Raw genomic sequence first — 12,667 nt, 5'->3', positions numbered from 1 at the left:
GCGAAGGATTGCGGGTTCGAGTCCCGCTCCTGGCAGTCGTGGCCGCCCGGCCCGAGGCCACCGGCGCCGCTTTCCCCACGGCCCCGTGGCAGCGCCCGGCCCCGGCCGGGTCCCGGCACCCCTCACCCCGCTCAGGGCGCACAGCCCGCTGCAGACGCAGCTCGCTCCCGCGCCAGGAGGTGGCAGCACCGCCGCGCCCGACGGCGCCTCCGAGCCCGGCCCGCGGCGGGGAGGGGGCGCCGCGAATGCGCTCGTGGTGCCCACCGTGACCCCCAGCTGCCGTGACCCCCTTCCCTCGGGGACTCTATGATGGGTCGCCGCTCTCCCGGGGTCCCGGGGCTGATCCTAATTTTCCGCAGAGCTCATCAGGAGTTTTCCCGTCTCCTTTCCCGAGGCGCTCGCTGGCGGCTTTGCCCTGTCCGGTTCTCCCCGCCAGCCGTGCCGGGGGCCAGCCCGGTGCCAGGCACGCCTCACGGCACACTCGGGCTGCTCGGCCCGGCTTCGTGTGCCACAGCGTGTGCCCCTCGCCCTCATGCTCTATGCTCCAGAGCTGCAGCGCTCACATGAGGCAGCCCGGAATGAGAGTTTTATTAATAAGACTGTTCTGTTTCCTCTTCCCTGTGGGAAGAGATGGAGGAACGAGGAAAGGGGAGAAAACAGTGGTGCGGTGCCAGGAGAGACTTCGAGAAATCACCTTCCTGCGGGATTGAGGCAGAGCAAGGCTGCCTGGCAGAGGTTTGCCTGGAGCAGATGGTTTCTGCACAGGGCACAGAGATAACACTGGGACCTGCCAGCCACCTTGGATAGCCCAGGAGAGGGGCTGCCTCTGAGGGGAATCTCTTCTCCTTGCAACCTTGGGATGAGCTGAACCCACTTGCTTTTGCACGGAATCCCTCAATGCCAGCCAGGCTGTGCTGAAGTTACCACCATCCCCATCCTGCTGGTGAGCCCTTCCCATGACGATTGGCACATCACCTCTGTATCAGGGCCCCAACAATGCCCGTGTGCCGCAATGGGAACCGGTGACACCCCCAGAGTACCATCTGTTGTCCCCAGAAATAATTTAATCCCTTTTCTGCTCCTTTCCACACTACCAGCCATGGCTTTTAGCACCCTTCCCACAAGGACAGAGCTGATCCTGAGGTTTTTCCCTGCCCTATTTGCTCTAAGCTCTGCCTCATCTAACCAAGTCCTCCTCCATCAGTCTGTCTGGACATTGCTAATAATTTCTAGCACATTTCCTTGCTCTCTTTCCACAGCTGGCCTGGAAGCGGGGTCCACACTCTCCCAATGTGGGCTTGCAGAAGGAGACAGCTTTTGCAGTCTCTGCCTGCCTGGCAAGCCTGGCACAGTGGCTCCATGGAGAGCTTTGTAAGAACAAAAAAGGGGCCTCTCTTTTTGCCACTCGTGGCGGATTGTTCGGTTGTTCGCAGTCCGTTTATCCCGTTAAACGGCACTTAAAGAAAACAAAAACCAGTTCCAAAAATAAAGCCTTGAGACAGATGGGACCATTCAGTGCGTTTTTTTTTGATTATATCTCCCACTTGTTGGACTGCCTCCCCCACACCTCTGTGAGCCTCTGTGTCCCACCTAGAGCTGTATGGACCTGCAGGTGAAACACATTAGCTGGGCGCTTCCGCTAATGGGCTCATCAGCGGAGCAATTAACACTGCTTCAGGGGGGGCTGCAGTTCCTGTTTCTGGCCTGGAGATATTGTTAATGGCCACTGCATCCCAAAGCTAGCACAGAACAAAGGGGAAAGGCTGCAAAGCTGAGTCACGTACCTGGCCCACCACTGAGAGTCCAGTAGTGGGACTGTGCCCAGATCTGACCACCTGGGTCCTGCCTCGCCAGGGCACAGGGAGTATCGGGGGAACGCAGGGAATCAGGGAAAGCCAGCAGTGACGGGGAGCCCTGTGTTTCTGTGCCCTGTAACTCTGGCAGCACTGTCCTGTCACTGCAACACCATCACCCACCTCCAGCTGTACTGGATACCAGGGATGTCCAGGGTACCAAGCCTGGGTGATCTGCCACCAAGCAGCTGTGCCCCCAGATTTAGCCCTGGCAGGAAGGCCCCCGCCAGGCCAGCTCCTCACCCACCTCAGGATGCTGGGGAAGGATGCACTTCAGGCCCTTTACCCATGCCCTGGCTGCCAGGCATGACCAAAGGTGACCCCAGGTCAGAGGTGTGCGTGCCTTCCGACCAGGGCTCAGGGTGTGTGTGTCTCCCAGCCTGGCACCAGCGGAGGAGGACAAGTGCAAACACTGTGGCCAGTGGGGCAGGAGAAGGTTATCTGGGGCCCGGCAGTGGAAAAACTCTCTGTGTGTGACTAAGGCACAACAGCGCCAGGTGTGGGTCCAGGCAGGGCAAGCGAGCCGGGAGTTATCACTTCCCCGTGGGTTCAGGTGCCTGAAGCCAAATGTTTCCTAAGGGTGCGGTGACAGCCACAGCCCCGTTATCGTGGCACCTGGCCCACCCCAAGCAGCATGGACACAGGGACTGGTTGCTGGACCTTCCCGCCATGGCAGGGATGGGACACTTCGACTGCTTCTCTGATGGAAGACTCAAGCCCTGGGAGCATACTTCAGCAGGGACACCTTGGTCCTGGGGACCCAAGCTCCGACCTCATGGCGAGGAATGGTCTGTGTCAGCTTGTCCAAGCACGCCCAAACTATCCTCCCACCCTGGAGTACCCAGGTTGCATCCCACCCCCAGAACTTTTATCCCCTCCCCAGCTCTATGCTGTCTCCATGGACCACAGCATCCTGAAGGTCAAGCCCTGCCTAAGGAACCCTCAGATCTGCAACACTCCTTCTACCTATGAATCAATAATCCCAGACCAGCTGTGGGACCTGTAAACTGTAGCATGGGGGATCCCCATGAGCTCGGTCATCCCCAGACAACAGAAACCCACTCAAGCTTCTCTGTCAGCTCCAGCTCTGAAGACTCCTCTCCAGTTCTGGAGACCCCAGGGCCCTGCTCCAACTGGCAGGCACCAGGCCCTACTGTGGCCATGACTCACACTTCTGCTGGGAGGTGTTTCTCCATACCTTACTGCTTCCTTTACTCCCTTGCCTCCTCATTGGACCAAGTCAGCTGTACCCCAAAACCATGGGGCTTAAGAGTTACAGAGGTTTCAGGGACCTTTGCACAGTTCCCGGGGTCCTTTTTGATAGGAAGTGACCAAGGTGGAAAAGGAAGGGAGTGAGACATGGCCTACCTAGCTTAGGGTTCTCCAGCTGACTGCAGGTGCACACACCACAGGGATTGCACCCCAGCCGTGCCTCCCTCAGTGCTGCCAAAGGTGTTTTCTTGCTGCCCTCATCAATTTGCAGGGCAGGTTTTGCTGGGGACAGGACTGGCCTCCCTCCTCCAATGGAGAGTGTGTCCTGGCCCAGGCAATTGGAAGAGGGTGTTTTTTATTAACAACAAATTAACCGTAATTGTCTTTTCCACTACAGCTGCTCCTCCCCAGCCATGCTGGTCCATTTGACTGCCATGCCCCATTATGTGCCTGAAGGGAGTGCCTTGCCCCAGGCACAGGGGAGCAAACCGGGAGCAGCTCTGTTTGGAGGAGCCAAAGCACCTTCCCCTGCTCTTGTCTCCCTGTGGAGGTAGTGGCAGCAGAGCCGGACCTCACTCCTGCCCTGGCACAGCAATGATGAAAGGCGAGAAAGAACTGGTTTGTGCTCTGATCTCAGAGCTGAACCTCAAAACAGCCGTGAACTGTCACTCCAGCTCCCAGGATGCTTAGGGAGGACAGGACAGCAGAGCCAGCCTTTCCAGTGGGACAGGATGGTTGGAGAAATTCATCGTTCCCCTGGAAATAAAAATAATAATCATAATAAAAACACAAAGCCAGAGATTACTTATACGCACACAAACAGGCAGGCACGCACTCTCCCCATCTGGCTTTGCCAGCCTGACTCATCGCTAATTCAAACAGCCCACACCTTTCCCTCTCCCTCCATGTGACGTTTTGAACAAGTTTCCAGGGAAGAGGCAGAAGTTTTGCCCCAGCTATCCCCTGGCATTTTAGCCTTGTCCTTGGGTTCTGGTGGTCCCAGGAACAAGATATCCCCAGTACCTCATCACAGGCCACATGTGTCCCAGCCCAGTCACCCCTGCACAAGCACCTCTCAGAAACTGGGGCAAGCAGAGGGTGGAGGCAGCGGTGAAACGCACAAGCGATTGAGCCTGATGGATCTGTGATACCTGTGGATGCAGCACCACGGTCCTGATCTCAGGCCTACAGGCAGAACACGAAGTCCCAAGCTGCTGCCACCCTGCCTGGAATCACCCACACATTTGTATCTGCTCAAGGGCAGACCACAAGGGTGAGTGCTGGTCCCAGAACGAAGAGCCCAACACCAAAATATTAGCCACACCTCAGGGGAACATCAGACCTGCTCTGCCATTCCCATCTGAGTGGGAAAGAGTGGGATCAGCCCATCTACATCCCACTTCCACTTGCAGGGCAAGCAGCCCCAGGGCACCCTCCAGCCCTGACCAGCCACTGGGAGTTGCAGAGATGAGCACAGGAGGAGGGAGCCACTGCCGCCACCACCACCCTGTGCCAGGGCATCATACAGCTTGTGTGCTCCCTGCACTGCCAGCATGGTGTCAGGTCCGGACAAGTTCCTGCCTTCAGAGGGATTCGTGCATCACAGGTAATCAGCTGTGGGAGGGAGGGAGGGATGGAGCCAGACCTGCTTGCTGAGCTCCGGGACCTGCCAGCATACTTGTGCTGAGTCACCACCTATTAACGCAGGGAAACCTCAGCACCTGAACCCCGCCAAGCTGCCGGGCCATCCCCAGGAGGACAGCAGAGACAGCACCCAGGAGCAGGCAGCTGACACCAGTTTCCCTCCTGGTTGTGACCACAAGGCCAGTACTGCAGAGCTTCCACTGTGAGGCACAGCGGGACAGGACTGCTCAGGAAGAATTCAGGACCAACAAGGCTCTCAGTTGAGTTTCGGCTGCCATTCTCCTTGGAGATGACTCACCGCAGGACCAGTCACACCATCCCAGTGCCGCAATTGCCCCATCTGCAGATTAGGGAAACTGAGGCACAGGGAAGTGGGGTGACTCAAGAGCTGTTGCACAGGAGATGCTACTCAGATGCCGAGGCTTGGGCGTTCCCCATCGATCCTCCGCAGCTAACTTAAGCAGAAATGAACATCGATGTAAATATTTACTGACAAACAAGCTCAGCCTCACCCTCTCCTCTTAGAAGAAACCTTTAAAGTAAACTCTCCTGGCTCTTTCATGTTTACATCTTGTTTATTTATTATACAGCAGATCACAATATTTCAACAGTTTGCATATAAAGAAAAGTAACATTTCAGAGTGCAAGAGACCTAACGTGCCCAAGCAGAGAAATGTTAATTAACAATATACACAGACGGGAACAGTGCACTTCCCAAAGCTGAGACTCATCTGTGTTCCCAGCTGGAAGAAAATATATTAAAAAAAAACCAGAAACATTATATATTACTGCTTTGTTTAATTTACAACTTGCTTTGCAGAAGCTGCACATTAAAAGACTCATTTTCTTTTGAGCTTTCTTTTTTGTCCCTCCCTCTACAAAAATTTCAAGTATAGCAGAGACCTGGGCATTCATAGCTGGACTCACTGTCCTTTACATACTAAATTTTAAAAAGCAGCATGGGGAAGGCAGCTGCAGCAGTACCTGGTGTCATCCTGAGGGGAAGAACAAGACAAAATAAAGCAGACAAGAGCCAGGAGAGACATTTTGGCTCGAGTGGAAAACTGGGAATGGCCAGGGCTGGACTGCCCAGAGGGGTCCCAGGCTGGTGACAGGATCATCCCTGTCCTCTGTGCAAGGTGACACTGTGCTGCCAACACCTGCAAACCTTTATAGCCATGAGCCAGTGAAATCCCACCCTCGCCCCATCCACTCTGGGCTTTGGGTCAGGAGCTTTGTTTTGATAATCACAACCGAGACAACCAGCAACCCATTTCCCAGCACCACAACCAACATGCCCAACTGGCATGGCTCTCCAGCCAAAAAGCAGCCAGAGTCAGCCACCATAGCCCCTAGAGCCAGGGGTGTGCCAGAATCTGGGGGAAGAAGGTTAAGCTGATGCCAAATACAAGCCAGGAGTTCTGGGTACAGATCCCTTATGCACCAGCTCCCCCACTCACTGGGTACCTGGCTGTGGGGAACCCTCCAGGCATGGGGAGCTGAGTGGTGATGCCTGGGCAGATGATTCTTGCAGTTTTGCTCCCCACATACATCCCCAAAGCAGCCCTTCCCCACCACTTGGCTGGGCCAGCTCTCACAGGAGCAGGAGGAGAAAACTAGTTATCAACTACAAGCAGACAGGGCTGGGTGGCCAGGCTGCTTCCCCACTGCCATCCCTGGCCCGACACTATTTACACCGTGAGCTGGCTTCGGGGACATCGAGTCCGGCCGCAGACACTGCTCACATGTGCCGCTTCATGTGGAGAGCGAGGTGGTCTGAGCGAGAGAAAGCCCGCTCGCAGAGGTGGCACTGGAACGGCCGGTGCCCCGTGTGCTTGCGGTAGTGGCGGGTCAGCTCATCGGAGCGGGCAAATTTCCAGCCACATCCTTCCCAGGTGCAGTGGTAGGGCTTCTCGCCTGCAGAGGAGAGGGGGTGTCAGTGGCCTTGTAGATTCTCACCCTCCCTATGCCTTTAGTTCTGTGCTACCCTATCCAGCACCCCCTTTTCAAGGGGATGGGAGGTCCATTGGCATCTCTGCCTGCCCAGCTTTCGCCTTCTGTCCCCGATTTTTCTGCCCTTCCCCACATGCAAAGATCTGTTTTCTGGGCATCCCTGCCCCATTACAGCACCTCTCCTATGTGCCCCTGCTTCACTTTAAACTGTGGGTTGTCCCCTGCTCATCCTTGCTGTGGGGTGGCACCATGTGCCCTGTCCCATCTCGGCCAGAGAGTCTCACCATACAACCCCCAGTCTGTCTCCCTATCCTGTTTGTCCCTAGCCCAAGTGGAGGGTTTCGCCATGTCCCCCCTAAGTCCTACCACCTCAGGCTCCCCCGGGCCCCAAAACCAGCAACTGGAGGTGCCACAAGAGTGGTCTCGCTACATGCCTAGGTCCTTAAGTGTCCCTGCCCAGCCCCACCACGGGGGTCCTTCTGAGCACTTCGGGGGCCATGCCCATAGCCCCCTGCGCTACACGCAGAACGCCTCCACGCGGGCTATCTCTGGGTGCCCTCACACAGCCCCACCATGGCGACCCACTGCACTCCCTGACATACCGCAGGGGTCTTCCTCAGGCGACACACGCCCCCTCCTCCTCCCCCCGTGTCACCTCTCGCGACGCCCCTTCACACCCCCGGAACCACGCTCGCGGGTCTCACCACGTGCCGCGGTTCCCCCACCCGGGACCCTCTGTGCGTGTCCCCGCCCCGGCGCACCCTTACCCGTGTGGGTCCGCATGTGCGCCTTGAGGTGGGAGCTCTTGGTGTAGGTCTTGCCGCAGCCCGGGTATTCACAGTTGTGCGTGGCCGTTCGCTTGCGCGCCCACGAGCGGCGGCCGCGCTTGGGCTTGCAGTCCTCGGGGGGAGCCCCGGTCGGGAAGTACTCCAGCACCGGGGAGTTGGGCGGCGTGACCAGCAGCCCGGGCAGCCCCGCCGGGCCCGGGCCCGGCGCCTTCAGGGGCTCCCTGAAAACACTGAAATGTCCATGAAACTGCGGTGGCGGCTGGGGGGCGAAGTGGGGCGCATAGCGGTGCGGGGCCACGGCGTAGTGGGGCGGCAGGTCGGCCAAGAGGTGGGGATCGGCGCCAGGCAGCGGCTCCTCAGGGGGCCCCAAGCGGCCGTGGGGAAAGCCCGGGTAGGACAGCGGCGGCCCCGGCACCGGTCCCGGCCCGGGACCCGGCGCCACGCGTGGCTTGTGCTCGCCGCCGCCCGGTCCCAGGTACTCGGCGGCAGACATCCCCAGCATGCAGGCACGCTCCTCCGGCTGCTCCTTCTTGATGCGGGGCCCGAAGGACTGCGCGGGGTCCAGGGGCAGTGGGCGGGCTAGGGCCGGGTGGAGGGGCGGGTGGTGATGGGGGTGAGGGTGGTGGTGGGGGCCGCCGGGCACCCGCAGCTCCGTGTACTCCCTCCGCTGTAGGTCGTAGTGGCCGGGCAGGTCCGGGGTGAGCAACTCAGCCACGTAGCTGTGGCCCTGGCCCTCGGGGTAAGGTGCCGGGAACTTGCCCGGCGTGGAGTACGAGCCGTCGCTGTCGTACGTGGTGCCACAGCTCTCGGGGGTCTCGGGCAGGGGGTAGTTGGGGCCGGTCGGCCCCTGCCCGCCACTGCTGGTGTGCGCCAGGATGAAGTCCAAGTCCACGAACTTGCCCAAGTCGTCCTCCTCCCGCTTGACGGCAGCGGGGCCATCCTGCTGTAGCATCCTCTGCGGGAAAACGAAGCGTCAGGATCGGCGGGGAGACGGTTGCGACGGCACCCGCCGCCCCAACACCGCGGCCCGCGCCTCCTGCTCGGGGCGGCGGCTCCCCCCAACCCGTCCGACGGGTCGGCACCACTCCTGCTGCGCTGCGCCGCCCTCGGGGCGCCCTCCGACGGCGAGAAGGCGGCCCGCCCCCCACTCCATGGCCGGGCTGAGCCGCAGCCCGGGACACTCTGTCCCGTACCCACCTTGCCACCCTCTCCCCAGTGCCAGGTGCTTACGTGGAGCATGTCGGCGGGCCGCTCGTCTAGCGGCATCAAGTTGGCGAAAGTGGAGATAGAGGGCAGGGCGCTCTCGTCCACGGCCGCCGCCATGGCGAGCCGGGCCGAGGCAGCGGGGCCGGGGCGGGCTGGGGGAGCGCGGTGCGCGGAGCCCGGCACCGCTCCGCTCCCCGTGGCAGCAGCGCTGCTCTGCGCCGCCCCGCGCCCCTAAGCTGTTAACAGCATGGCTGCGCCCCGATTGGTCCGGCCCGCATTGATATTCACCGCCGCCGCTTGCCATTGGCTCTGCTGTGGCCCGAGCCACGCCCCCTCTGGCGGGGCTGCCCCGGCGGGCGGGGGTCGGCGGTTGCCGCTGCCCCGACCGCGCTCGGAGCCCGAGCGGGACGGGAGAGGACGGGGCAGAGCGGCGGGGTCTCCACGTCCCGCTTTGCCCTGCTCTGTGAGACTATGCCACGGGGGAGGACAGACAAGGGTGCTGCTGTGGATCGCGGAGGCCAGAATCCTGCCCGCGACGTGAACGCGGCAGCGGCGCCCTTAAGGCTTGCCCACACGACGAGCGGGGAGGGGGGCTGTAGGTGGCAGAGCCGGAGATCCCCCCGTACCGTGTCCCGAGTGGGGCAGGGGCAATGTCTCTGTCACATGCACCCTGTGTGGACGCAGAGGGTGCCGGAGAGGTCTGGCGCGGGGTACAGGTAAAAGCATTTCAGCCAGTGTGCCGGGCACTACGCTCGCCACGGGGGCCACCGAGCGCGTCAGCGAGCGAAGGTGCAGTCCCAAAAAGGGGCGTTTATGCCACCATAGGAGATGAACCAGATAGCCGAACCCTGGTGCCCCCACACCCCCACGCGATTCGTTTCATGTAAGCGCACCCGTGAAGCCGCGTCCTCCCGCGCCGCTGCTGTCGGTGAGGCAATCAGCAGCACAGAGCGTACCAGCTCGCATCTGGCTGCGTGCAGGGTGCGTGTGCGAGCCGAGATAACTGCTCGTCAACCCTGTAGGGGGCTGGCACCCTGCCGCCATCGCCTCATCTAGCCCCACAGCCCCCACAACACGTTTGTCTGCCCTCCCTAGGGATCAGTGCTGTGGCTGTGTCCGACCGCCCTGGCACAGGGGGACATGGGCCGGCTGTCCCCCCATGCCCACCCTGAGCGGCCCTTGCGACATTGCTGTCCTTCTGAGGGCTTCCCATGGCAGGGGACACAAGGACAGCAGGTTATCCCACTTTGCAGGAGACACTCAAGTCACCCACCCTATTCTGGCTAGTTGGATGATGGCACAGAGACTCAGGGCATTGGGCAGGCCTCCCCAGGGGCTCTCTGCCTCCCTGTCCGGCTCACAGCAAGATCTTCTCCGTTTGGCCCCCATCCAACCAGTACCAGGAATGGCCCTGCTGCTGTTGCACTCAAGAAGTAATGTGCCTTATCTCTTGGAGCCTGTCTCCCTGCTTTCTGGAGCTGTCCATCTCCAGATACCTTTCTAAGAACTGAGGCTGCTGCCTGCTCTATTCAGAAGCAAGGAGTCAATTTAAAAAAAAAACAAATATAAACACCAAAGGTGAGGTGTGCACACACACCACACGCACATGCCGCTTCTGAATCCAAAGCTACTCTACCAGTTGCTTTCATCACCGCGCTTTAATTATAAGGGTGGAGCATTGCAATAAATTATTTCAGTAATCCAGTGGAACAACAACAGTTCAGATCTTCCCCCTTTTACCAAGAATCCCTGCCCTGGTTTCCAGAGCACATGTTGGGCTGCTGCCTGGGTCCCATCTGCTTGTCTGGTGGCGAGGCAGCAGGTTTATTAATGGCACCTATTGGGTCAAAACACATGGGCTCCAAAGTCCTTCCCCAGAAAAAGTCACCTCCAAAGTGGCAAAGAAGCATGTGGGCATTACTTGAAATTACTTTTAGCTTGCCTCCCAGAGTAGTTTATTAAAGTCACCAGTTAATCCCATTACTTGTTTCTTGGCCAAATTATAATTAATAGCAAGGTAGTTCCTGCCCCAAACTTTTACAGATAAGTGAGAGAAGATGCCATAGGAGACAAACACTAATTCCTCTTGGTTTTCCCCTTTTCCAGGCAGTTTTGGCATTTGCACCCATGCTGACTTATTTTGAGAGGCGTCACCAACAGATCAGCTTAATTTTTACAGCCAATATTTCTTGCAAATGTGGGATATTCCCCAGGAAACTCTTTTTACTGATGCTCCGGTGGGAGGGCCGGCACGGCAGGGAGCGGCAGCATGCCAGGTACCGCAGCAACACAAGCACTGCCAGCGCTGAGTGTGCAGGGAGCCAGGAGTGCGTCATGGGCAGGGTTTTCCTGCTGTGAGCCATGGGGTGGGCACAGGGGGTCCCTGTCACAGCCTTGTCAGCCCCTTGGCCACTGAGGCCCCCTCTGAGGTGAGTGGGAGGCAAGCAGGAGCAGACAGGGCATGCACAGCCCACTGTTGACAGAAGCCCATTTAGGAAACATGTGTTATCTCCCGCACCACTACAGCAGACTGTAAAGTCACTGGCATCCCAAGAGATCAAACAACAGCCAGGCAAGAGAGCAAACAGAAAGTGGGAAGGGCCACCCACCCAGGTGATGGCTAAAGAGGAAAGGGTTAATGGTTATCCTTGCTTTTGGCACATCTGGCAGCAAAGGAATGAGGCGCGTGGCTTGCCCAGCATGGCGCGCCAGAGGTGGCCCCGTCAAAACAGCATTGTCAGCCCTGCCAACACTTCTGCAGTGCCATGGCACCCTCTCCAATGGCACACAGCACAGGTGGGATGGGCAGGGGTACAATGCTCTGTGGCACTGCCAGAGGTGGAATTGGTGCCCAGGTTGCTCAGCAGGGCTCCCAGGAGACCCAGAGGGGTCCCCACCCCACAAAACATTGGGGACTGAAAAACACCTGCACTGCATCCTTTTCTGTGCTGTCACCTGGAGTTGGGAGACTGGAGTAAACCCAAGGACTCTCCTTCAGAGCACCTCCAGTGCCCCCTCTCCAACACCACCTACAGCATCACAGCCCAGAGAGCTTCTGCTTCAGTGGGAGGCAAAACCCACGTCCCAAAAGCTCCACAGGGGATCCCATGAGAGGTGCCAAGGAGATCCATACTGCAGACTCTAAACAACTGTGACACTCCAGGGTTATCTCCCTGCGAGCAGAAAATGAATCTGGCTGGGTTTTACTCTCTGTCTTCTGCTCTGCATGGTACTGGCCTGCCTAGAGAAGGGTCCAGGAGTCCCCAGACCGGCGTGTACCCCCAAAGCCCCCTTCCCCTCCTGAAAAGAAAAGAGGAACTGAAAATGAAATTAAAGCATAATTCAATCCGGAGCGGGTCCAGAGTAAAGTCATCTGCTCTTATCGTGTGCTGGCAGGCTCTTCCCGCTCCGCAACAAACACAATGTTATCAGGGCACAGAGGGCAGATTCGTTTGCACCGGCCGAGCAAGCTGCTGTGTCCGCCCTGCCTACCCTGGGGTCTGCAGAGCACCGGGATGCATGGCCAGGGACTGGGGCTGCCGGGGGCTCGGGGACACCCGAGGCAGCACCCAGGCAGCACCGTCAGGGAGCTCAGTCCCAGGACAGGGTGCTTTGGCTGGAGGCCATATCCAGCCTCCTTGCGCAGCTCTCTGGCCAGAGGAGACGGGTCAGGTTGCTCCCAGTGAATGTCAGCACAGAGTAAAGGCTACAGAGGGACAGGGTCCATGAGAGATGTCTTTGCCTGCGGGAATATACACAGCCTCATCTTCCATGGTGCTGCCCAGCTGCTTGGCCAGGAGGCTGCCAAGATCTTGGCATCCCACTCCCTGGCAAAGCAGACCAGCGGTACCCCCAGACCCTGCACACAATCCCAGCCCCACTGCATCGCCTGGACCACATCCTGCTTTGATCTCTGCCTGCTGCCTGGCTGTGCCCTGGTGGCTGCGGGGCCAGTGCAGCCCTCTCTGTCCTTCTTTATATACCCCTGTTATTTTTAACTCTGCCTACGCA

At 58.8% G+C, this 12,667-nt stretch overlaps 1 protein-coding gene across 3 annotated transcripts; it reads right to left on the bottom strand.

Annotated features, from left to right (window-relative positions):
- Positions 1–5,265: 5,265 nt before the first annotated feature.
- LOC128811744 (Krueppel-like factor 2) lies at positions 5,266–11,965 on the bottom strand. Of its 3 annotated transcripts, none has more exons than XM_053985592.1 (3): positions 9,550–11,965; positions 7,430–8,405; positions 5,266–6,626 (listed from the first exon to the last, which is right to left on the bottom strand). In XM_053985592.1, the coding sequence occupies exons 2-3, from the start codon at positions 8,400–8,402 to the stop codon at positions 6,451–6,453; spliced, it is 1,149 nt and encodes a 382-aa protein (XP_053841567.1). In that variant the 5' UTR covers positions 8,403–8,405; positions 9,550–11,965; the 3' UTR covers positions 5,266–6,450. The 3 variants fall into 3 exon arrangements, with proteins under 3 accessions (XP_053841567.1, XP_053841565.1, XP_053841566.1); XM_053985590.1 differs by lacking the exon at positions 9,550–11,965 and adding an exon at positions 8,681–8,872; XM_053985591.1 differs by lacking the exon at positions 9,550–11,965 and adding an exon at positions 8,648–8,680.
- Positions 11,966–12,667: the final 702 nt, after the last annotated feature.

This window comes from Vidua macroura, chromosome 9, assembly GCF_024509145.1.
Source record: "Vidua macroura isolate BioBank_ID:100142 chromosome 9, ASM2450914v1, whole genome shotgun sequence".
NCBI classification, from domain to species: Eukaryota; Metazoa; Chordata; class Aves; order Passeriformes; family Viduidae; genus Vidua; species Vidua macroura.
This window is presented reverse-complemented; position numbering and strand designations above follow the sequence as displayed.